The sequence below is a fragment of the Megalops cyprinoides genome, chromosome 4 (assembly GCF_013368585.1).
Source record: "Megalops cyprinoides isolate fMegCyp1 chromosome 4, fMegCyp1.pri, whole genome shotgun sequence".
Lineage (NCBI taxonomy): Eukaryota > Metazoa > Chordata > Actinopteri > Elopiformes > Megalopidae > Megalops > Megalops cyprinoides.
Genome location: NC_050586.1, coordinates 18,423,882 through 18,449,501, shown reverse-complemented (window position 1 = coordinate 18,449,501; position 25,620 = coordinate 18,423,882). Strand labels below are relative to the sequence as shown.

The 25,620-nt window shown below is 41.6% G+C and overlaps 2 protein-coding genes across 3 annotated transcripts; one reads left to right on the top strand and one right to left on the bottom strand.

Moving 5' to 3' along the window:
- Positions 1-620: 620 nt before the first annotated feature.
- On the bottom strand, positions 621-5,342 carry si:dkey-174n20.1 (uncharacterized protein LOC796174 homolog). Its single transcript, XM_036526724.1, has 4 exons — positions 4,997-5,342; positions 2,223-2,465; positions 1,753-2,055; positions 621-1,056 (listed from the first exon to the last, which is right to left on the bottom strand). The coding sequence occupies exons 1-4, from the start codon at positions 5,115-5,117 to the stop codon at positions 797-799; spliced, it is 927 nt and encodes a 308-aa protein (XP_036382617.1). The 5' UTR covers positions 5,118-5,342; the 3' UTR covers positions 621-796.
- A 1,665-nt stretch (positions 5,343-7,007) lies between these two features.
- Positions 7,008-25,322, top strand: susd2 (sushi domain containing 2). Of its 2 annotated transcripts, none has more exons than XM_036526722.1 (15): positions 7,008-7,506; positions 7,936-8,134; positions 8,253-8,401; positions 8,660-8,827; positions 8,956-9,130; positions 9,719-9,920; positions 10,430-10,515; positions 12,278-12,546; positions 13,135-13,278; positions 13,694-13,852; positions 14,484-14,732; positions 15,508-15,786; positions 15,972-16,148; positions 21,778-21,874; positions 23,586-25,322. In XM_036526722.1, exons 1-15 carry the CDS (start codon positions 7,437-7,439, stop codon positions 23,626-23,628), a joined length of 2,466 nt encoding a protein of 821 aa, XP_036382615.1. In that variant the 5' UTR covers positions 7,008-7,436; the 3' UTR covers positions 23,629-25,322. The 2 variants fall into 2 exon arrangements, with proteins under 2 accessions (XP_036382615.1, XP_036382616.1); XM_036526723.1 differs by having other exon boundaries at positions 23,582-25,322.
- Positions 25,323-25,620: the final 298 nt, after the last annotated feature.

Here is a 25,620-nt window from a genome sequence, read left to right as displayed (position 1 = left end):
CACGCCGCGGTGCCATCTTTAAAAGTCAATAGCGATGGATTCAACGGCGCTCCAGTGCTGGTTTCCACACCCAGGCCTGGTCGGCGAGTGAGACAGATGCTGTTCGTTAATGAACGCCTCTGTTTGTTTACAGCGGCACCTGGGTCTGCCGTCTCGCTGGTGTATTATCCTTGAGAGTTTGATCTTGTAGCGCAGACATCGGATATGGTATTAATGGCATGCTTATGAAATGTAACGCTTTGAAGGCTCTTTGCCATTTGGATGCCCTGAATTTCACTGGCTTGCACTTGTTCAATCATCTAAGCGGGCATTTTAAGATTTAGCACATTACTGATGTGGAAAATTGAAGGTTTTTATTATTCCTTTCCTTTTGATGCCATTGTACATCAGAATTTATTGCACACATGAACTATTTCCGTTAAGCCATGACTTTCCTTTTTGTACACAACATGATTATCTATTGATTCAGTGTTTTCCCAGGGTATTCTACCCCAAAACTAACAAAAGCCATGAAACACTCCACCAAATAATACTCTAAACTAACACTGATTATTTGTATTTCATATCAATCATTTTGACAAATGGAACAAAATGCAAATATATTGTTGCCCATGCAAACGGCATTATCTAAATCCACATCCAGGGCTTAAAGTTCAACCAATCATACTCATTCAACTGCACAATGGTTCAGCAACAAACAACTGTCCTCTGATGGAAAAATAAATAAATGTAAGGTCACAAATAAGAATGTTCTTATGAAAACTGCAGGTGGCTGTGTCCCATGGAATGCAGCCCATCAGGCAAGCTTCACCATCCTTTCACTGGCCTCCCACAGCTTTCTGGCCACTCCAGCGTCTTTAGCAAAGGGTCGGAGGGAGGCACACTGGCAGTCAACGAAGTAGCCCCCGCTGTGCGCCGTCACCTCATCTGCCACGGCGCAGTGAATGACAGTCTGGGCACCCGCTTCGCAGGACACGAAGAACATGAACATGATCACCTGCATCACGATGCGGAACAGGATGGAGTAGTGGCAGGTCCAGTTACTCTGAACGTACCCTGCAAATGCACACACACACAAAACACATACACACAGAAAGGAAGACTTTACTATGAAATGCTCACATATTATGAGCATCACAACGGCATGTACACAGCAGTGCTATCTTACGTATCCGTGTGCAGAACAGCAGAGCAATCCATTGTCATTCAGGTCAAGTACATTCATACATAATGTTCACAAGAGAAGCAGAGCAATAATGAATTCATGTTGCTAAAAATTAATTGTTTTTTAACAATTACAGTACCATCCCTAACAACTGGCAAAATTGAATGCTGCATGAATCACATAAGCAGCTCATGTAGCCAGAAATGCTGGGCAGCCTTGTGGTTTGAGTCTAAAGAAAAACCCTGCAACAAAATTAAAAAATGAGAAATACTATCCAGCAGACAACATCCCCAGTTTACAGAAGGAATGACTAAAAATGGTGTAATAGCTGCAATTAATCATTCACATATACAGTATAATATGAATACTAACAGTGGTGACACAGACAACTCACCTGCATGTGCAAACAATGTTATGTTTGAGATCAGATATGCCAACTGGGCCTGAGTACACGCAGCACTATCCTTCAAAGAAATGTAGATATATTTCTTTCCAAGCTAAATCTGGGCTCTACCAGCATATGACCTGCCTGATAGCCTGATAAATTGTCACAGATTGAGTCTCTAGGGCAGTATGTCACAGCTCACCTGGATGCACAGAGTAGGCTGTCACCCCTTTCCCCTCCATCATCCTGGCCAGCTCCTGGGTGAAGTAAATGTTGGCCAGCTTGCTACGGCAGTATGTGAAAAAGGGGAAGAGGTTGTAGTTCAGGTCCTGGAAGTCCAGCTTCTGGTACTTGTAGGCAGAGCAGGTGAGGGTGATCACCCGGCTGGGGGCACACTCTTTCAGGCGGCCCAGGAGCAGGTTGGTCAGTAGGAAGTGGCCGAGGTGATTCACGCCAAAACACATGCTGAAACTGTCGTCTGTCCAGTCCAAAACACTGGGCATCCCTATGAATATACACATTTTCACTTACACAAACCATGCTGCCTTGGACATTTCACTTGAGCTGATTTCATACCAGAGGTTTTGAGTTGGTCTTCAGTGTCTCTACATTTTTTGAAGCATCCAGAAAACAAAAAATACAAAGCATGATGTCTTTTAAAAGACTTCTCACCTGCATTGTTGATTAAGATATCCAGCCTCTTCTCTCTCTGTAGAAATGTTTTACAGAAGTCTCGGATGGATCTCATGTTCGCCAGGTCCAGATGCATGTGGAACACATTTAGGTTATGGCTTGTTGCCTTTATTTCTCGAACGGCCTTTTCAGCTTTCTCCATGTCCCGGCATGCGATAATGACACGAGCCCCTCTTATTGCCATGGCAGTGGCAGTTTCCTTGCCAATGCCAGAATTTCCTCCTGAGGAGTGAGAGGCAATAGTGTTTATGCTATGATGCAGGGAGCAAGGCTAGCTCTTATTGCGGTTTTATGGCACTCTACATCATGGTGTCACTTATACTACAAGCACTGAAAAGACAATGTTGCAGGATTCTTTGTATTCAGACCAGTTATAGCCCAGCAGTTATGGTTTACTGCTTTAACATCAAACAGACAGTAGAAGCCAACACAAAAAGGGAGTACAAAGGTATTATGGCTGGAGTTGTCTGGATATTAAGAAAGCTTCTAGGAAGACACATGTTGTGACAGTCACATCTGAAAAGCTAAAAAGTTTCATTTGTGTCATAGCAAGAAAACAGTTCTCTCATCCCTTTCATCCAAAGAACACCTGCACACATTATTTGCTGGCCCTAGGAATGTAATCATCCATCTTCCACATTCTGATCATCATCACTATTACAGATACTAACTAAACATTTTGTCAAAATAATCCTTTGGACAAGTAAAATATAGTGTTTCTGTCAATGGTCATTGTTTTAATTTCCATTATATCCATTTTGGAAAAAAAAATACACCAAATCATTACAAGATCGTTTCATATTCGCTTTTACTTCAAGTTATTTTTATAGGTAGCCAGCCTCTTAGCTGCATTACAGGGCCAAGCTGCCTCTTAAAGCTAGCCTGGTGGTTATACAACTTGAGTTTTTTTAGCTACAAGGCTAAAACAAATACTTCAATATTTTTTAAGACAGCCTTGGAAAAGCCCCATCTTGGAAAATACACTCAAGGAATGCTATTGTTATCTATATGATACCCAACAAATGCTAATTAGTGTTTCTTCCATTCATTCAAATGATTTAGGCCTGTGGTTATCACTTTAGCCTGAAAAGAAAACACAGTCTCTCTCCAATGTTCTGTGTGCTTAGCAAATTGTAAATGGTCAAGTGCTGTAAATGGTCACAGAATAACAACTAATTCCTTGGTATGGAACAAACTGTTGCTGAGCTACCTTCAAAAAGAGCTACATCTGTGAAAGCATACAGGCTCCCTTGATATGAAAAGTTATAGCATGACATGAAACAAATAAAAGCAAATGTGATTCTTGTATAGCTACAATGTTACTGATCATTTATACACATGTGTACCTGCTCCACATTCCTAATCTCTGGTCTTGTGTAGTATCATTTAGTTTGTCATCATTTAAGTATAATTCAGTTTACAAACAGCTATACGTTTTACCCATCATAGTCTGTCGGTGCTACACTTGTATATACACTAGTAAGGATAGTAGTAACTTTCTTTTTTCACTTAGTACTGCTATGATTTTTCCATGTGAGGGAAAGGGAAGAAGGAATAGGAGCCGTTCATAATTTAAGGCAACAACTGTGATTTTGGGGCCCGGACATTCTTGCATTAATGACACTGATGTCTGGATACTCATTAGCTCTTTTCATGTGTACACAACATGTAGCGATTGATAGCAGAAACAACCAATGTATATGACTGCACATCAATGTCATCAAATTTGGTGATCATTCCATGACACAGTGTGATGAGTCTTCTTGGGTTGCAGGGTTTTGATGGGTCTTCTTTTCAAACAACTTGCATGCTAGGACAAACATCCCATTAAGAATGTTGTTCTTTAATAAAGGTCTGTTCCAATCCAATAAATCAGTTGGTATTCCCTAACTATGGTCAGCACTGGCTCCTTATCTTAGCACACAGAATATAGGGGAAAGCACATTGTGTAAAGGTGCAAAAATGATAAACCACAGGGCCAAGTTGGATGGATTGGTTGGAAATATTTTTTAGTCATGTGGGCAGTTTTGTTAGCTGGTGTCATATTAATATCAATACTCTGAGTGGTAGAGCTCAGTAGAGCTGCAAATGTGGAGGTATTGACAAGTGGATATGACTTGTAACTTAGTAAGTTGGTATAAATGTATGGTTCAAATGCTTTGTTTGATATTATTCATATCCTGAACATTCTTCCATCTAGATATTGAGAGGAAGCTGCTGAAATCATAAAGAAGCTTTCAATACCTCTGTTAAATCTGGATATGAAAAGGTTGTGCACAAAAGCAATCCATTAACCTTCATTATGACTTAAGTCTGCAAGCTATCACCGGGTTAGCTGACATCATGCTCAGCTCTGCAAATTTCAGGCAAATTTTGACAAATTTCAGGGTCTTGGATTTCCATGGTTCAGGTGATGGCAATAAAAATGTAACCTGCAAGTGTCCACTCTATTATTACAAAAGGGAGTGGCACCGACTTGATAAACTGCATCTTGAGGATGACAATTTGGACTATGATTTCTGTTCAAATGATAAAAACTTCGCTTCATGGATATGCTCATTACCGGTAGGTCGTTTTCTTTTCTTCTTTCTATAATATAATGAAATATATTATATATATTATATAATATACTGTATAATGAAAACGCACTTGTATGTCTTCTGTAACCTCAATCTAGATCATTTACCCAGGGTAAATTAAGGCATTGTATATTGCAACCCAGCCAACATACAAAATAATGCCGATCACATTACCTGTAATGAGAACTGTTTTGCCGTCTAGTCTTTTCACATCCATGCAAAACCTCCTTCTTTTCAGCCATTTTAAAAACAAAAAGCTAATTAAGGACGCTGTGATCGTGCACAAGAGATACATTTCCTAACTAGCCAGATAGGAACACTTCTCCTTAGAGAAATTCTCTCACCAAACGAACACCTAGCAATCAAACTACAAAACTACCAGGCCATCTGCCAGTAATTCTGTGTTGCTCTACGAATAATTATAGCAATACTTTGTATCACAAATTACAGTAGCACCGCAGACAGGCAGCATTATTTTTTAATTTCTACGTGTAGACAGCTTGTATGAATAACCCCTTTGCTCGCCACACTATCCGACACCTTTGAGAGAAGTCGCTTCCGTGTACTATTATTTTACGCATGTGCGTGATAAATTCTCGTCACGCGAGAACTCATTGAGTGGTCGTTTTACCATGAGCAGGAGACATCAGCTCCACCCTCCAACCACATCCCAGAATTTGTAGTTTTGAGTGAGATAGTTATATTAGTCACGTTATCTAAGGTCAGGATATACCGGGTCGGTTTACGCTAGGGATAATTTCACCAGCTGTCAACCTCACACAACGTCAAAAAACAGCAAGGTCCACGATAACATGGACACATGGGAATGAATGAATTTCATATTTATGTTTGATTCTCAAAATTGACTGTAAAAAATTAACCCAATACTTCACATGAAAATAAACATGTGGTTCCAAAGCTGCACTCAATATGTTTCATCAAAGTCATGCACAGATTTTTTTTACACCCTTTAATTTAAAAAGGGTTTAGCAATGGTCTATCTAGCAGGCACTTTTTTACTTTACGACCAAAAGAGAAGGGGCTCAAACCCAACTCTACCGTACATGTACTCACTGTGCCTAGGTTTCACATTCTTGAAGGCCAGCCTCTGTTCCTAAAATGATAGTACATTACACTGTGTAACACAATTTTTGTTCCTGGGTAGTAAGTGTTATTTGATAATTGCTTATGCCTAAAAATTATAGAAAATACAGACTGTAGTTTAGCGTGGCTGACAGTGAGGGATTGATTGTAACATATGTATTTTCATCACCATGTTCCTGGTTAGGTTGAATATGTTCAATGGATGTCTCAGGGGGAATAGAGGGAGGAGAGTTGACTGGTTAGACATCACCGTGTTCCCAGTTAGGTTCAACATTTGAACGTTGTTTTTATAGTTGTGGTGGTTATGGTAGCGCTATAGTTAATTAATCAGCAAAAGATAAAACACTGGCTATGTGATGAAATATAGTCTCTGTGACGACACACAAGAGGTTACAACTGAAATATGGATGTAATGCTATGTTAATGAATATTCCATTTAAATTATACTGTGTTACACTGTTTATCAAAAATAAATCATAGACATTTTATGATCAATCTAAGCATCCTTTCCTCAAAATAATCAACCATATTTTTTATATTATCAGGAGAGGTAATTTGTTCAAATACCTTTTAATAACTAAATAAAAGGCATAAAAGGTGTATTATATGGGATGGACATGGGATGTTATTAGCATGGAGTTAGACCTTAAGAGTGAAAGGATTTGCACCTGCACTATTTTATATTGGAATAAAACAGAAACAAAAAATATTATTACTACTTTCATGAAAGTGCATCCAATATTTTGCGTTATTATGTATGTATAATATATGATATATGTTTGTGTGTGTTTCGCACCTTAGTCCCTTACCCTATCACCACACTGCTGCCCATACAATTGACAAGATATATAATAATGTAATAATGCACAACTTGATAAATAAATAACGTCAGATTAATATTCAATTCATCAAGTAGATAGCAAATTTGTGAAAAATGTGTTTTAGTGATTACTCCTGTGGCCTAGCCCTAGTCAACACTTTTATTTTGAAATGATCTTATTTTAATACCGGAAATACGCTTCCTTTGTATGGCTGCTAGATTAAAAAGAGTAACTCAGTTTAAAGAATCGACGGCGGTGCACAGAACACGGTAGAAACCTAATGTAAAGTTCGAATGTACTTCATTTGTAGTTACAGAGACACTTTATTTAATTTGCACTACCACCTACTTCCTTTTCTTTTCGAACCGTTCATCCAGCTAGCAAGAGTAGCTAGGTAGCCAACTGCAATTAGGAGAAACTTTTAAGTGAAGTTACTTAACTAACAAGCAGTTGTGCTGGTCCCAGAATGTGAGAGACTGTTATCAGGAAGACCTTTGGTACAGTTGCACAATTGTAAAACACTGACGGGTAAAAATAGTGAATAAAATCATTAGTCCCGTTGGCACAGGCCGACAGAATGTTATAGCTTCTTTAGTCACATAGCATTTTCTCTGGCAAATAAAACATTAAACATCGCTCTTTTAGTTATAACGTCAATTGAAACCATACGTAACAGTTTATGAGAGACCATGTGGACGGAAAAAATTACGTTTGCTTTTAAAGTACTTTTTTTGCTTTCCTGGATTGCAAAAGTACACGGTAAGTTGTGTTGAGAGTCGCCATGCGGCAGTTGCATCGTTTTTACCTATATATGTATGTATATATTAAATAATTAAATAAGTCTCATTGATTCTTTTTTTTTTTTTTTTCCAAATTACACTGTGTTTTCGTTGTGCCTGCAGGCTACAGGTTTAATTCCATTCCTGGTGCTTCATCACCCTAGGCTTCGCCTTCATTTGCTCTGTGGAAAACCTCTGTGTTTAACTGACGTGATGTGGCACAGTTTATATTTTGATACTCAATGTATCCGTTTTAATTTGTTACATTTGCAATAATGTACCTTAGTTATATAGTAACATCCTTATAACTAATAATCGTAAAAGCGTTTAGATACATTATGGTGATGAAGAATCAATACATGGTTTGCTCACTTGTGGTGAATGATAAAATGTTTTGTTCCTTTTACAGCGCAGACATGTGAGGGGCATTGTGGCCAAAAACGGGAGATCTGCTCATGCCATGCAACATGCGTGTCCCTACGGAACTGTTGTGCTGATTATAGACAATTCTGTCTGGAGATATCCCCCTACTCAGGAACAATGTTTGGAGGGACAGACTTCACTGTCCTACATGTAACATTTAACCACAGTTCCAGACTAATCTGCAGGTAAGTATGGGTTGTGCATAACGGTAGCTCACCACTTTCAACTTTATGAGAGTATTCAAACGTACGGTGCGAATGTCACAAACTCTGTGACCGTAATATGTGTCTTTGTAAATCTCAGGTTCAGCGGAGAAATTGAAACTGACGGCTATATTGACGGAGATGGCAGGGGTCATTGTATTTCCCCTTTATTGTATGAAACAGGGTGGATACCTTTTGATATCTCATCCGATGGTGTGACGTACAATAGACATGGGTCGTGGTTATCAGGTGAGCTCAGTGATGTATGGTTATGTTTGTTCAAGGATTGCCAAAAATGAAAATAATTTGTGTAATTAAAATTAAGGTCCATTATAGGCATATAAACAGGCCATTGAAAATTTGTGATGGTGATGCATTTTCCGTAACATGTATGATATATGGACTTGTTTCACTATGTAGACAAGAGCATTTCTGTATTGTCATACAACTGGTCTCTTGTGTATTTAGAGTGCTGTTCACACTTTATAACTCTACTGTTTTCACTAGTCCATTCTGGTAAACTGGATCCTGGGTTTAAAGTCACCCTTGAGAATGCAACCCAGTGGCAGTACTATGGCACCCCCGGCATTGGCGGAACTCTGCGGATGACTTGGAACACTTCTCTCATCAGAGCAGATAAGGTCAAAGTGGAGCTATGGGGATACAGAGAATTGGGTAAGAGGATGAATCACTTTATGATGATCACATGTTTATTACAGAGGTGTAGCAGTTTCTGTATTTGTCTAGTTTGATGGGCACCCGGAGACTGCATACTGATAATCCTACACTGTGATCCACGATAGGAGAGCCCTACTCAGATAACTGGCTACCAGAATGGGAGTATCTGTACACTTTGGAGAGCGACCTTCCAAACAATGGCGAATTCAGCTTTGTTCCCAAACCCTCAAAGAAGCCCTTCTCGGAGTGGGAGCTTGGTAGTGTCCGTGTGAGCCATAGCTCAAATTCAGATGGGAAATGGTATGTGATACACGGATCCAGCCATTATGCTGTGAACTATGCAAAAAATATCCATATATTTTATTATTCAGAAAAGGTTACTCTGCTTTAAAAGGCACGAGGCTGTAAGAGGAGTCAAAGCCCTGGGAAAGTTTTTAGTTAGACATACATTCCACATTTGTAAACATGTGGAAGAGCTTAGAGTTTAGATTTTTAACGTCCATGAAATGAGTGTACTTGGTATTGTATGTCCAAATAAAGATACTTCCAGGAATTCATTTATCTGTCTGTGTATATGCATGTGTGTAATACATAGACAGATGCATAAATGGACATACATTAAATATAAAGGTATAGATTTTAAATGTAAGTTATAATTCTTTTCTAGAGAACTGTCACAGGTCCTTGTAGAGAACTGTAAGTAGTTTGTGTTTACTCAACCCATAATGTTAGCTCTGCCATCTGGAGGTAATTTGGAGGCATTTGGAAACCCTGCATTTTTTTCCTCATAGAGGAACGCCATGAAATTAGCCTGATTAGAGTGCCTGATAAGGCTGTCGCCCTCGAGATTGGCAGCAGAGATTAACAGTGCTGATACGGAATGTTCAGGAACGTTCAGGCTGCGTGGAGCGAGGACCACGCCCTGGCCTGGCACCTGGAGGAGAGTTTCAGACAAGACTCCAACGCCTGGGCACTAGACAAGTGTCTGAAGTGGGACGAGCTGGAGAGGAATCTGCCCAACTTTCTGAACGAGACCATTGACTGCCCATGCACTCTGGCCCAGGCCCGGGCTGACACTGGCAGGTTTCATGTAAGGGCAAGATCTTACGATAGCACTGTTAAAGTCTATATATTATACCTACTTAAGGTACATTTATGGTGTTTCCCTGAAAAAAGATGTATTGTGTTTCGAAAGAAAGGTGAGGTAATGCGGTTTGTTTAACACAGTGCCATACAAATTGCAGACACATTCAGGTAAATTCATTCCCTGCTTTTTATATTCCAGAGAAGAACTTTACATTCCTCACATTTTTCTCCTTTCAACGTCTGATTTATTCAGAAATCCTGTGTCTTTCTGGTACCTCAATAGTAAAGCATGATATAACTTACAAAGCGCAGACATAAATTGCCATGAATTTCTATCTGAATGATTAAGAATCCCTCCTTTTGCGAGATTGTTATACCACGAATGGAATCTTTCATTAACTGAAAAAATGCCTACAAACAATCTTTGGTGTGTTGTATTCTTATCCAGATAGACACCTTTGATCAGATGTGGTGCATGTTGATTGATGTTTCATAACCTTTATGATTTTTCAGACAGATTATGGGTGTGACATAGAGAAGGGGAGTGTGTGCACCTACCATCCAGGCAGTGTTCACTGTGTACGAGCCATACAAGCCAGGTGAGAAAGATACTTGCTGTCATATCTGTAAATCACATTCAAGGGAATGTCCCTCATTATATTAAGTGGGTAATTTGCCTATGTTAATACACTCTAATTGTATAATTATATGAAATGTCTGTGTATGCATTCCTTGTTAAAGTAACGTGAAATTTGTATGCAACAATTAAATTGCATTATCTTGTTAGCTGTTTGCCTTTTACTACAAACCCCACTCTCAGCCCCAGATCTACTTCACACTCACCCCTAACCGCAATACTGATGCTAAAAACGGATCCCAACCGTAAACATAAGCCTAATGCTTAAACCCAATCCTAAATCTACTTTTGACACCTGACCTTTATGTACTTATATAGCAGATACCCAATATGCACTTAAAGCTAAATTCCAGTTTTTCACATTAGCATTTTTGAATGAATGTATATGAGAAGGTTTGTATGTGTAAAATACATCTGTCCTTAGAAGTTTAAATAATAGAGTTTAGGTTTGCCTTAAATGAGTTTTTTGGTAAGCTGTAATATCCGACATACTAACTTTTTTCTTTCACTATATCCATTGTTGAGCTGAACGTTAAACCAGCTGCCATATCAAATGAGAGATGTAACTTGCCTGTCAAAAGTTTTTTTTTTTAGTCAACTGATAAGGTGAGTTGTCAGTCAGCTGAAATTGTCAGTATAATTTCCTAGCAAGCTACTCGCAAAAGTTTAATTTCTTTCTGTGATAAGGCTACAAATAGAGGTTTTGATGAATTATTATAACCTGTTGCATCTCTGTCAGGGGTAAAATATTTAGCTTTGAAAGAAAGTCATAGGCAACAAAAGGATGAGATCACAGGACAGTCTGGACAGGGGTAAAATGCCACAATACCCTGTTGTCTCTCAGCTGCAGCAAATCAAGGCTTAGGTCACTGACAAATTAACAGATCGATATCACCCTCAGTTACCTCCCAATTCTGTGTGAAGTCTTCAAATATGATCATCAGATTTTTTTTTTTTTTTTTTGAAACATACTATATATCTTGTCATAAAATAAAAATATACTGTAGATTTGAAATAACAATGATATTTAAGTAGGTCACGTCATAATAAGATTGTAAAATGTAAGCAGTTTAGCTATTAACTTGACATTTATTTGTTTTTTTATTTATTATTTATCAAAAATAATGCAAATGGGTATATTGTGTTCTGGAATCAAACTCTTCGCTTGTAGCTGCACTGTACATATGAAATGAATATGGATTTATAGTGTACTTACCGACCACTTAATGGAACAATTGGATCAAAATATGTCGTGTGGGATGTTTGCAGTATGTATGAAAATGATTATTGAGTAAAGTGCTTTTAGCCCAGTTAGCTCAGAGCTGAACCTCCCTGAACCTCAGTCTGCTGTTGATGTAAGTGGAAATTACAGAGCTCCATGTTGTAAGTTAGTAGGAGGAAGCCAGAATTTCCTGGGCAAAGTTGTGTGTTTTTGTGTGCAGCACCCTGATCATTCAAAGACATAATGCAGGTTGAAGATATGCTGTACTTTGTCGGGGTGTATGTATATATCCTTTGTGAATGGAGAATATTTTGTTCCAACATGTGTCTCTCTGGTGATGGTTTCTCACTTCCTCCCCCTGATATTGCATACTGCTGAGCTCAGAGTTGGGGTGTGTGGGGGGAGGGCATGATGGCTCTAAGCTTGCATTAAGAGAGTGTCATCAAGGTAACTTTCTCAAGTATTAAGCTAGATAACATATATTCTTTGATTACGCCATCAGCCCCAAATATGCTGCGGGACAGCAGTGTTGCTATGACAGCACGGGAGCACAGGTGCTGACATCCGATTCCATCGGAGGGAGCACCCCTGACCGGGGGCACGATTGGGGATCTCCTCCATACAAGAAGCCTCCCAGGGTCCCAGGAGTGTCCCACTGGCTCTACGATGTTCTCAGTTTCTACTACTGCTGTCTGTGGTCAGACAACTGCCACTACTACTTCACCCACCGGCCCTCCAGTGACTGCAGGACCTACCAAGCCCCAAAAGCAGGTAAAATTTCAACATCCCCCCCATGTACACATTTATCCAAGTAGAGGCAAATAGTCCTTATTCACATCTGCTTGGTTATATTGTTAGTATTTTTCAATTGTTGTGCAACTCAAACTCTGCAATAGATGACCTCTAACAGAACGCATACTGTATGGAAGTCTCGAGAGTGGGTGGTGGAAGACCTGAATCAATATTTAATATCCCAGTAGATGACATTTCATTCCGCAGCTTGTGCTGCTCATGGAGTCCGCTTTGTTTTGGCTTTGAAATAATTTCAGCACCTGCAGCTTTGAACAACAGACATCGTGAAGAAGTAGGCGTACAGGCTTTAGGCATGGGAGTAGAACTTGACAGGTAGAGTTGCTGGTAAATCCATGTGCATTTTTATCATGCTCCACACCTGTCGCGGCAGTCCTTTGTATCCAGCTTCAAAGGGCTGCCACTGGCACTCTGGTGAACCACTAATGGCTGCACTCAACTGATGCGGGCAACAGTATCCATGGCATGCGAGGCGTATTCCGAGTCCATGGCAAATTGATACCTCCCTCTCCTCCGGGTGGAGTTTATTTTCCCTCTCTTCCTTCACAGGCATCGCGTTCGGCGACCCTCACTTCATAACGTTTGACGGCACCAGCTACACCTTCAACGGGAAAGGGGAGTACTACCTCGTGCTCGCGCCTGACAAAGGCCTCACTGTTCAAGGCAGGACAGAGCCTGTGAAACTAGAGAACGGTGAGTGCCCCTCACCCAAAAAGCCGTATCCGAGCATGCTGGCTCTCTGGGGTCCCTGTTACAGGCTGTTTTATTGTGCAGCACCAAAAAAAAAATAGGCCAGGCCCTACCAGTTATGTCAAAGCAAGCGATTTCTATAACAGCATTGACATTCTCACAGTGCTTAGCAGACAGTTGGTGTCGGAGAATCGTGGGAGCGAAATGTGTTGACCCAGGAGAGAATAAACACCAGGTTGTTTTCTCATTGTGTTGTCTGCAAAAGCTCTGAAGCCGGCCCAGGTCCCACAGAGCCGTATCTATCTATCTATCTATCTATCTATCTAGTATTGTTGCTCAGAGTTTGGTGCGCTTCCCAGGTTATAAAGTATACACTGTGCATCTCTAAGATGGACGGCATGTATTTGAACCCTTCCAGGTAGCCTGGGTAAGGCCACAAGGTTGTCTGCACTGGCGATGAAGGAGAATGCGTCTGATGTCATAGAGGTGCGCCTCACTGACCACGAAGATCACTTGGAAGTGTTGAGGAACGAGGAGGCTCTCTCCTTCTCTCAGCAGAGCTGGTTGGACCTGAAAGGTGAGGCAGTCTGTCATCTCTGTCACTTTATGACTTATGCCAAGAGCCACATCAATACATAAATCTTCTCACAACAAAGGGATCCCTTTTTAACCACAAGTGTAGAATGTTTGTCGCAATGTAATCTATGAATGCATTCATTCAATGTTGAATGTGGTGAGATGGCTCCTCCATGTAACCTTTAGATTTTTGGCAGAGCTTTATTTTGATAGGGGTGATAAAGATGATGGGCTCATAAAATAGCAGGTATGTTTGTTTGGCAGACTGACTGCAAAGATACTATAAAAGGCTTACCTTTTTCAAAATGTGACATAGCTATGTCTGGATCAAACTAACATGCAATGTTGTAGAAGGGTTGTGGTGATTATGTACTGGGGGTTAAGCATGCTTGAGATCCAGGCTCTGGGAAGACTTTATCAGGCCTCTGTTTCTTCAGAATGTCAAGAACACTAAAAAGACCAAGCGGTGGCCATTTAGCATTTTATCAGTGCATCTACTTGCACATCCATTTTATGCATTGGTATAAAGGGTGAAGATGCAAGACCCTCCCAAACCTGGAGGTGTTAAAAACCCTCATAGTGGTTGTGAACGGAGCCTGTCTGCCCTAAAGTACACTACTCTCATTTTCCAGGTGTCTTTGTTTTCTCCTCCGTCCCGCAAAATGTGACGGTCATGTTTCCCACGGGAGCCGGGGTGGAAGTTCGAGCCAGAGGGGGCGCCATGGCAGCCACCGTGCTGCTCCCCCGGGAGTTCCACAACCAGACACTCGGCCTGCTGGGCCAAATGAACGACGACCCCACGGACGACCTTGTCTCAAGTGATGGGGTGGTCGTCCCCTCTGACCAGAGCCCCGAGTTGCTCTTCAAATTTGGAGCAGGCTGTGAGTAAACAGAATATCTGGAAGCACTGGAGCCCTCTGGGAGGAAAAAATCAATTGGCATACTCATGTGCTGTGCAGCGATATGCCCTGTTAAATGTGTCAGACTTTGGCTCTTGTCTTCAGTTAGCAATGTCAAACTCGGTGTTTATGCTGGCAGTATTAAAAACAAAAAAAACTTCCTCCAGAGGTGGGAGGGATGTGCATAGTTCTCAATGGTAAGAGACAGAGATAGTTCAAGTGAATATTTTCAAGAGGATGGGGAGCGGAACTATGGCCAAGCACACGTTTGGAGTAAACTTACTTGCTTGAGCACAGAGGGCATTGCGAATGAGCCAACACTGCAGATTCACATCATTACCATTCCTCTGTGGGGCGGCTGCAGGATGGCCCAGCCTCACCCTCTGCATCGCCTCTCCTGTGATGCTCATCTCTATTGGGCATGCTCATGGAATCATTTTTTATAGCATCAAATCTTTACATGGTCTCTTAGCTGTTACTGGCTGCTAGTGTATTTTTCAAACCACAGAAATATGGCACTAATAAAAAGTCATGCAACATGATTCTTGATCCCCATTACAGTACTGTTATGCATTAGACGTTTTATGTTTAGTACATATGGTAACATTTTAGCTCGTTACTCTTGCTTTTATTGTTGCACTTCACAACCTTTGATGTCATTAGTTTGAAGTAAATCAATGCACCTGTTGCATTTGTGAGCAACTTTGCCAAACAAGATGTTGGTCTGACTTAAAATGTTTTTGTTGCTGTCTTCCAGGGGCCATCACAAATGAGACTTCTCTCTTCACATACGACACAGAGCATCTGCTGAACACGTATTACTTTGCGCCGAAGCATGACCCAGGGTTTGTTCCTGCTTTTTCTGTCCACGAGGACCCCAACGACCCGCTCTACGCCCAAATGTCGAAAATTTGTTTCGGCCCAGGCTCTTGGTTCTGCAAGTATGACACCCTCAGCAGTCAAAGTCTTGTGATGGGCAACGCCACCCATGTCTCTTTTCAGAGCCACATGTCCATCGTGACAGACCTGGAACCTGGTAGGAACCTCACAGATCTACGCCAGAACCACTCTGCTTATCTGAAAGCCACACTGTCAGTTCTCTCCCATATGTGACAGACACACTTTATCGTATTTGCACTCATCATGCTGACAATGTGGATGCTATTTTTGCATGAAAAAGATGCAACAACAATGTTTTTTCCCCGTTTTTTTCCCCCTCAGTGGTGTCCTGTGGATGGTTGGCGCCACCCAAGAATGGCCAGAAGGAGGGGACGACGTATCTGGAGGGGGCAAAAGTGACATTCTCCTGCAACAAAGGCTATGTGCTCTCAGGGTCAAGTGAACGCACCTGTCAGATGGATGGCCAGTGGTCAGGCGAGACCACCCACTGCGTCTCTGGTATGTCGTTGTGTCACCGGTGCACACTCTAATATAGTTCACACATTTGTGGTACTGCCAAGTTCATTTTTTTGGTTTATTTAGCTCAAATCATCAGTATTGCAAGTGTTAATAATCGAAGCTATTCACAGAATTGCCTGCAGAAAAAAAGTTTGTTTAGTGTGACAGAATATTAAAAGCAATAATGACTAAACAGCCCTTTTACAAAAGATGTTAAAAGGTTAAAGGATTCCAGAGAACTCTCGTCTGCTTAGCTAGATCATTAAAATCAAAACACCAAATTGCTTGACTCAGCCTTTGTCTCTAAGTTTTCTGAATGGGAACCACCTGTTCCCCCTGTAAAGAATAGCAGGAAGTTCAGACTGGGTGTTTCCATTGTGAGGCTCCCTGCTGGACAGCAGGTGGCGATGTTTCCCAGGGAAACAGTATCCAAGGTCTGTGGACTGGAGTTTTGCCCACACTTGTCCCAACCAATCTCTCATCCACCCTCACTCTTGCTCTCCAGTTCATTTCACCATCTGCTCCTTGCCACAAATGACTGTGCAAGATTTAACTCCTTCTCATTTTTATTAGTTTCCAACCAGAAACTTCCTCCTGATATAAATCTCCTGGATATATTTCATTTTGTATCAGATTTGGGCACCCTACGCTAGCTCACAGATCAGCAGGAGGATAAAGTGGAGCATATTATGGGATGTGGGTTTCAAAAACCATCATGGCCAGTGCAATTTTCACAAATTCTCCTCCATTTGTACAAGGGCAATTGTTATTGATATTAATGATGTTACAGGCATTGTGCTTTAATCCAGTTAACCACAAACTGCTTGTGATACTCTTAGAAGTGTTGTACCCCAGGATGTATCTGATTTTGGCTAGATAGTAAAAATGCATTCTGGAATCATTTTTCCCCCTCTCCCCTAAGCAGGGCTGTTTAATTGGCTTTGAGTCCCGATTTTGACACATCTCAAAAACGGAGCCCAGCTTCGTCCTCACTTTTGTTGAAAGCTGGGTCATTTACTCATTATGGGGCGGTTTTTGGAAGAATTCATTTCCCAGAAGGATGTCCAACTATGCAGAGAACTCCTCTGCAGAATGCCTTGGATTGCTTGCAAAATGCCGCGGGAGGTGGCGGGTATTTATTTATTTATTTATTCATTTATTTATTTATTTGAACTTTTTGTGGATTTCGTGACAACTGCGAGCACATAGATCAGAATTTGTCAATCTGTTCTGCTTCACGAATATTTTGATTTCTTCATCCCATGAAGGCCAACGTTAATAGTAATAAAATATAATTAATGTCATAATGTCAAGAACTGTAGAAGTAGTAGAGCAGAACCGTAGAGTGTGTCATGATGCTAAAGAACACCAAAGAAGATGTTAATGGTGTTAAAGATGATTGTACCATACAGTTTTAGGACGGCGTCTTTTCTGCCTTCACTTCTGACCCCTTAATGAATTTTTAAAGACGTCCAATATGACAAGAGATCACATCAAGTTGTGAATAAAGTGTTGTTTTCCCTGTCAAAGCAGCTTCTAAATACATACTTTTATCATGACTACAATTGAGTATAGCTGGCCAGTATTCCCTCCTTAATTACAATTTATTATCATTGGCATGCTCCACTTGAGCTCACAATAATGTGCATATGCTTACTAGTTTTTATGAGACTGTAATGAATACAGATTCCTAATTTTAATGTCTTCAGCTGGGGAGATGAGTCTCTTTCACGTGGAGTTGGGTTTGTCTTTTTCTCTTCTCCCAGAGTAAATACGGAAAATGATTTTAATTTGTGAAAATGAAAAGGCGAGCGAGATTGAATTTGAGGTTATACAATTTACTACCTCGAGTGGAGCGAGCCACGCACTTTCTGAAAGTGATATTTTGGCGGGGGGGTAATTGCATCAAAAAAGAAAGCTTGCCAGCAATAACAGCATTACTATTTTAATAGAATTCTCAACTCTGTGTCAATTGGAAAGAAAACTAAGTTGTGACTGAGTTGGGCATGGGAGAGCAGGCAGAAGATAAAACAACGTCTGGCTTTTTTTTTTGTGCGGTGTCCCCAAGGAAGCAGAGGCAGCTGAGAGGTTGCGGTGGAGACAGGTTGCAACAGAAACGGTGCGGGGGGGTGGGTGGGGGGGAGTCAGAGACGTTTAAAGCGGCGGTCTCTTTCTCTTTGTGTGAAAGCCCCGCGGTGTGCAGAATCTGGAAGGTCCCTATCCAGGGAACTGGGAGTAAACAGGGCTTTGTGATTAAAAGAGGAAAATCCTGTGCTCTCTGCAACAAAGGGAACGGCAGCCACAAGGCCTGGGGAGAGCTCAGCTGCGGATTAGCACGGAGCTGAAAAATGAGACAGTCTGTGTGACAAAGCCAGATACAGATGAGCACGCTTCGCTGTGTATATATACCCCTGTCCCACATTAGAGAGAGATGATTTATGTTCCTTTTTTATCAGTTATTGACAGTAAGCTCCTGCCCCCGCCATGGTTGTTTTGAACTTAAAACCGATGAAAGGGGGGGAAGGTGATGCACAACGGTGGCAACGACAGAGAAGTGTCGTGCTCAGGAATTTCGTACCAAGCCATACGTGCGCATGCTTGTCAAGTGCCAGGCTTGTGACATACAGTGAGACGAACAAACCCTGTGGGTGACACGTTGCATGAAAGCGGAGCAGGTGACCTCCAAACAGCGGCTGACGGGACTGGTCACCATCACTTTGTATATTTGTTCTGTTGTGACAGCGCGTCTCTCAGAGCGTTTCTCCACCGCCACATCACCCACCCCTCACCCACTTGCATCTCACCATGACTCACCCCCACCCTCCTCATGCCCTCTCAAGAGGAAAGCGGAAAGGGGAAAGGCATATTAAGATGCTGGCTGCACCCCCCTTACCACGGTAGCCATCACAACGGGATGCTCCTCAGTGGGTAGGAATGGGGTGAGGAGTGTTGGGGGGTGAGGTGCAATCTTGGAGCCCGGTGGAGCACGGCGTGTGAGCACTGAGAGCCAAGCAGACACCAGGCCAGGGCGAGTTTTCCTCAGGGGAACATGTGAAAGAATCGTGCCCCCCCCCCCCACCCCTTATCACTCAAAGGAGCGATAACATCCCAAAACACTGCAATGTCCCGTGTCTTCTTTCTTCCATTAAAACACAAGAGGGGAGGGCATGGGGAGAGGCAGCCGCTGCCTGTGCTCTGGGTTCGCACGTCTTGCTAGGGGTGATGGAAAAACCTCATTCATGGTGGCGTTTTGATCCCTGATCTCTGTGCCACTGAGCCTCTCTGCTTGAATGTGGGCTCCGCACGCAGCCGTCGACCTTTATCTGCCTCGCATCTAAGTGCCCGCATTGTGAGGCAAGGCAAGCAAGTAGCGCACAGCAGCTTAATGGAGCTTCCCTTCAGCTTCGGCTGATGGCTGGTGCCCTCTGCGCTGCCAGGTCAACCACAGACCGAGATCACATCCAAAAAGGTTAGCTGTATAAACAAGCCTAATTGCACCGGACACCTCCACCTCCGCTGAGCTGCCAGGCTGCTCCCTCACCACCCCCCCTCCCGGCTGACGGGCCTCTGTTGCACTTTGATGTGAAAGCTCTTTCACTCCCAGCCTCCATCAGCAGGAGCCAAAGGGATCCACGGTCATAAAAGATGGGATTCATGTTGTGGCGAGGCATAGAAAACATAAAGGCTCCTGTTGGCTGACTTCTGATCAGCCATCGCTGTAGGGGGTACACCTTGACTTGTTTCCTGGGGCACTTGCTATCGATTGCTGATGTGCATACCACAAGGCCTGTTGGGTTCTTCTCTTGGCTGGCACTGACATTTCAGAGAATGTGAAAGTCCAGAATATAGTGTCAGGTTAAAATGGCAACCTGACTGAACGTCCTGTTCTGAAGATACCTATTGGTTAAGGAACATTCGGTCCAGATAAGAGAGTGCAGGAATGAGGTTCAGGGGCTTTGATCGCAGCAAGAGCTCAAAAGTGTGTGTTGAATTTAGAAAAGTGCCCTTTAGCCAAGCAGTCCATCTTTTTTTATAAAATTCAGACAGTCACTTGCCTCCTCACTGTCTGTGTATCAGTCAGCCAATCAATCAATCAATCAATCAATCATTCCAATCCCTTCAGAACTGGATTATTAACTGGAGTTCTGTGCAAAAGGCAATCACAAAGACATTATAACAAAAAAATGAGTAATTACAAGTTCTGGGTACAGTATTAGCAGAAACTGGGGCATGGTTACATTTTGGTATTTATGCTGATGGTGAAAATGGAGTGGAACATAATGATTAATGGATGCCCTTGAGGGCTGAATCAGGATCAGAGGATGTAGAGAGGTTCAGACCCACCCTGTCCCAGACCTATAGCTGCAGGGTGAGCGTGCTTGTGTATATGTGTATTGCCTTGTGAAGAAGCTGGCTGATACTTACTCACAAAACAGATTTTTTAACACAGGAATGGAGATTAAGAAAATACATACTTTACTAAAATTAAATGGTTTAAAACAGGAGCGGAACATTGTAAAAGGGACAGGAACCCATCACAATCTGCCTCTCTTATTTTCTAGTGGGTGTGGCTAACCAAATAGCCAATTAGCTAGTACATTACCTTCTATTTCCACACATTCTCATGCTTTTAAACAGGGATTAAACTGATGACAGAAAAGCTTCTCTACTGTAATGTGTTGTAAATGAACATAGTGAAAACACAGGGCACTAAAACAACAAATACACATTCATACAATACAAAAGAGGAAGGAAAAATGTATCAGTGGCAAGGATTGCATCTTCCTATGCATATTTGGTCGAATCTTAAAGGAGGCTGCACTACTGGCTAATGTGATGTTTTGGAACTCCTCCATGTCTATGTGTGTGCACATATTGCCTCCAAGCAACTTCATTCTATCGTTGAATGCCAAGAATAATGAGTTTGTAGGAAAACTCATCTGCAAATTATAATGTATGCAAATTTATGGTTCCAATGAGCTATTTGGAAGGGGGGCCATATGAAAACAGTCATTCTAAAGAAGTATGCCAACCTATAAAATAGTTTGAGGAAGCTGTGCAATTCCTGAGAAGATGTAAATGATCTTAATGAAAAGTAGCAATAATTCAGCTTCTGCTCTATTGTCTCCTTAAAGGGCGCCTAGGGCAGTTTTCAAAAAAGTGTAAAAAAAAATATTATACTTGTAATTGTACCCTACGGAAAGTGTTTAGGTGGACAATCTGAACAAGTGCCTGATTTTTTTCAGCGCTTAGTACATCCAAACGAACACATGCCCCTGGATTCATTTCCTCCCAAGACCACTCTTGTGCGAACATATTGTATGATTGGCAGCAAAACCCATATCCTTCTTGCAGGTTGATTTTGAAATGGACATGGGCATCGAATGCATTTTCACCTCATATGGCAATCTTCATAAATAGAGGATGCCCATCCAGTCTGTTTACAGGGCTTTGGAGCTCTGCAAGTCTGGCTCTTGTCCACCTTTGTAGTATTAAAAATCTGTAATAGTCTCAACATCATATGATTATAAGGCCGTAGACTGTGTTGGGCCATGGTTGTGTTGAGATTTGAGGATAATGTAAGCAAACACATCTGGAAATCTTATTTGTGTGTTTCTGTGATTTTCAGATAATGTCCTGGGAATTGTGCTGGGCAGTGTGTTTGCATCCATGGCATTGATCACCATGATAGCAACAATTGCAATTCACAACAGGAAACGGAAAAGGTATGTGGTCTCATCCACGCACATTAATGCAATCTTTCAATCTTCAATTCAGTTGGCTTTTTTGATTTTGGATAGAAGCTTGGGTAGGGCTTTAATATTTATGAAATACTGTTAGTATTTGTCAAGTGATGTTATATGTGACCTCCTTTCTTTAGGCTAGTTCCACAGTGCAAAGTCCATTTGTAGACATTTGTTACTGGTAACCTTTGCAAAACTGTAAGGCTGAATTTCAGTCTGAATTTTCAACACCAGACCAGACTTGGGGAAATGGGCCATTTCTTAGTGAGCACACACATACAGTCCACTGAACCCTTGGAAAAAACATGTCAGTAAGGATTCTCACCTGCTCTTTTCTTTAACCATCAATGACTCTGTGAAGCACAGAAAATATGAAATTTATGGTCTTGATCAAAGGAGTTATCTCTGAAGATCTGAATATGCTCATGCCCTGTAGATACGTACACATAATAATCCTGGGTCGGAAGGAAAAGCTGCTGGGTCCAGTAACAAACTGCCTGTTGTTTTATGGGCTCTCCACACTTCAAATGAGTTTCTTCATAATTCTCACGTGTAAGGGTAATAACGATGTCACTCACACTACCCCTCACTGGTCTTTGGGGCATTTCGCCAGCATTGAAGTGCACTCTAGAATTTCAGCCGTGAGGGGAAGTGAACACACCTGCCCCCCTTTAAAAGTGTTCCCTCATCTCTCATCTCCCCAGGAAAAGCAGCAGGAGAAAAACAGTGTCAAAGGTCTGCACCTGTAGAGAATGAACATGCGCTATAGGGCGACCCTTTCTTCGACCACACACAGACACATACACACACACACACGCAGGCATGTGCAGTTGCCATTACCCACGCTCACAAATGCATTTATATGCATGCACATACACACATGCACACTCGCTATCACCCACATGCACACACACAAATTGACACGCACAGGTAAACGTGCACACACACTCACCATCTCCCACAATAGCAGATATACATGCAAATACACAAAAGCTCAAAGGCAAACATGCTTATATACATGTGCACGTATGCATATATGTACATGCACATACTCGTATCAACAAATAGAACGCATACCCTCTCCAGGAGGCCCTGTCCACATTCAGGGCTTTACCTCCTGTCCTGTCTCTCTGTGCTGACTGATTCTGGAGCGGGCCTCCCTGCCCCAGACGGCAGGGTGTTTTCCAGCTATTGGGTGTCCCTGCAGGCCTGGGCAGGCTGCCGCGCCGCCTCACTGCAGGGGAGCGAAGCCATTAAGCTAGTGTGCAGCGTTATTATGTCTCCCCTGTGGACCGCATGACAGATCAAAGGCGAGGGAGAGAGAGTCCCACCTGGACCCTGATGGGATGGGGGGGGGGGGGTGACTAACGGCTCCCCATGTCCGCAGGAGAGGCAGAGGTCACGGGGGGTGGGGGCGACTTGTCTGTCTGCTGCACCCACCCTGTCACTGACTCACTGCCACCGCCATCCCTTCCCCCAGAGCAGGGTCCTGTTTTTAGACACTACTTTACTGTAGGTCAGTGTTTCAGGCCTCAGTCTTATAGACACTCTGAACAGGTGTATGCTGGCAAGCAGTAGTGCTAGAAAAATGAGGTAATTATGGTGAGCTATGATGTTGCGCATTTTTGAAAATATTTATCTTGCACCTTAAGTTCAGTAATTAATTTGTGTTTCATATCTTTCTTTTAGGAAGGCAGCACAGATCGAACTCAAAGGTAATCTTTGAACAGAGTTGACCCAACAGCCAACAGATTACCCAACTGTTTGATGTAGCCTTGTAGGCAATGTTACTGTGAGGACAAACGGTGAAATTTGATCATGTGTACCTAACTTCCTTTTGTGGAGTTAACCTTGAAATGACCCACAAAAAGTGCGGATCTTTGATTTCAAAAATCATGTAGACACAATAGGTATTATCAAGTCTCCAATATGAAGTCTGTATACAATGTAGTAACAATTACATAGTCCACTGACATCTAGATTTGCAAACTCATAATGGCTTGTATGCATCAATAAAGGAATGTTAATTTAGGCTTCCTTTATGCCTCGAGGCATTTAAGATAAAGAGGTAGGATTAATGTTATTGAATGATTTATTGTCATTTTTTGGATGAAGCTGCATAATGTGTCTTTTGCATAGAATTACTATGTAGACATCAGTTTTTGAAGCTGTATATCCTGAGTTCCTCTGCTAAGATCCGTCGCAGTCGCCACTTGTTTGGAGAGAGCCTTTTGCACTATAAAGGCACTTGCACAATGACCTAATATCACCCCCCAAACTGCCATGAACACCAGTATCAGGTCTGTGTGCTTTGTACATTTACATTTACATTTATTCATTTAGCAGACGCTTTTATCCAAAGCGACTTACATAGGTTACAGTTCTTTACAATGTTATCCATTTATACAGCTGGATATTTACTGAGATTTACTTTGTAGATCTGCCTGTAGCCTTTTCTCCTTATTCAATATCTGCATCAGTCAGTGTCAGCCAAAGTCAGGGGAGGAATTTTGATAGCCCACTGCCATGCTCACTAGGAAGGCTGCTACTTGGTCCTATAGTCAAAATGCAGTGTGGACACAATACTGCACTTTTTTATCTGTCTGTAAAGAGCAACATAGTTTGACACACGTGCAAAGTGGACAGTTTTAAATCTCCTGGAAGTTTAAAGAAGCAAGGTTTTCAAATGTTCATAGTTCATACCATTTAACTTTGGGTTGACAGGACAGTTTTTTTTCCCCACAATAAAGACTGAACAGCAAATGCACTGATAAGAAAATTCAAAGTGGTAAACTCTTAAAAGCTGAAAAGCAGAGTACACAGTCAAGATGGCTTCTTTATCTGTACTAGGATGAAATATTTGTGCTAGACAGAGGTTTCCTTTCAGTGCCTCAGAGATGTAAATCATTACTTCACACTGACAGTAATACAACTGTTTTTGTTAAGGTTTATCAAGTGTTTCTACAAATTTGGATTCTGCTGTATGCCACAGTTGCTATGTAGTACTCAGGCAATGGGCATCTGAGCCACATTTATTAACAGAAAACAGCAGGATGAAAATGTTTGTGGGCATAAAAACTTTTTCCCTTAGAGTTTTTGACATTTACAATGCTTATGACAAGATTATTTCCATTTCCAATGCACCATTAAACAGGGTAGAACATATGATATATGTATAGACATTTGTAGACTTGCTATGTTTTGGTGTTTTAATAATTTGGTTGCCATGGTATTTCAAGTGGCTCCAAGTTAGGTTGTTTACAACATTGTAATGCCCAGTGACATTAATAGTGAATGGACTGGCAAAGGGAGCTTTGAATTTCAAACTTTCAAATACAGCATTTCTTGCTGAGAAAAGGGTTACCTCCTTTCTGTTTACAGGTTCTATTACAGAATGGATCAGTGTTGATCTGTTGGGGGATATCGGTCGTGCAAGTACCTTATGGAGAACTTTCTGCATTCAGATCGTTCGCAGTGTTTTATGATTTAAGAAAAAAAAAATAAAGCTGATGTCGATAGCTAAATTTTCCAACATGGATGACAGAACAGAATGTTACTTCACGAATTACTTCATGAATTTAAGTGCATTTCATGCATCTACAAGTATTACAGGTTAAATTGACTGAAGATTAAATATCATAAAATAATTTGTCATAACACTCCAGCCAGCCAATTACCTTTGAATCTGTTTCATTCACTAGAAGCTTATGCCATGTAACGCAAATCTG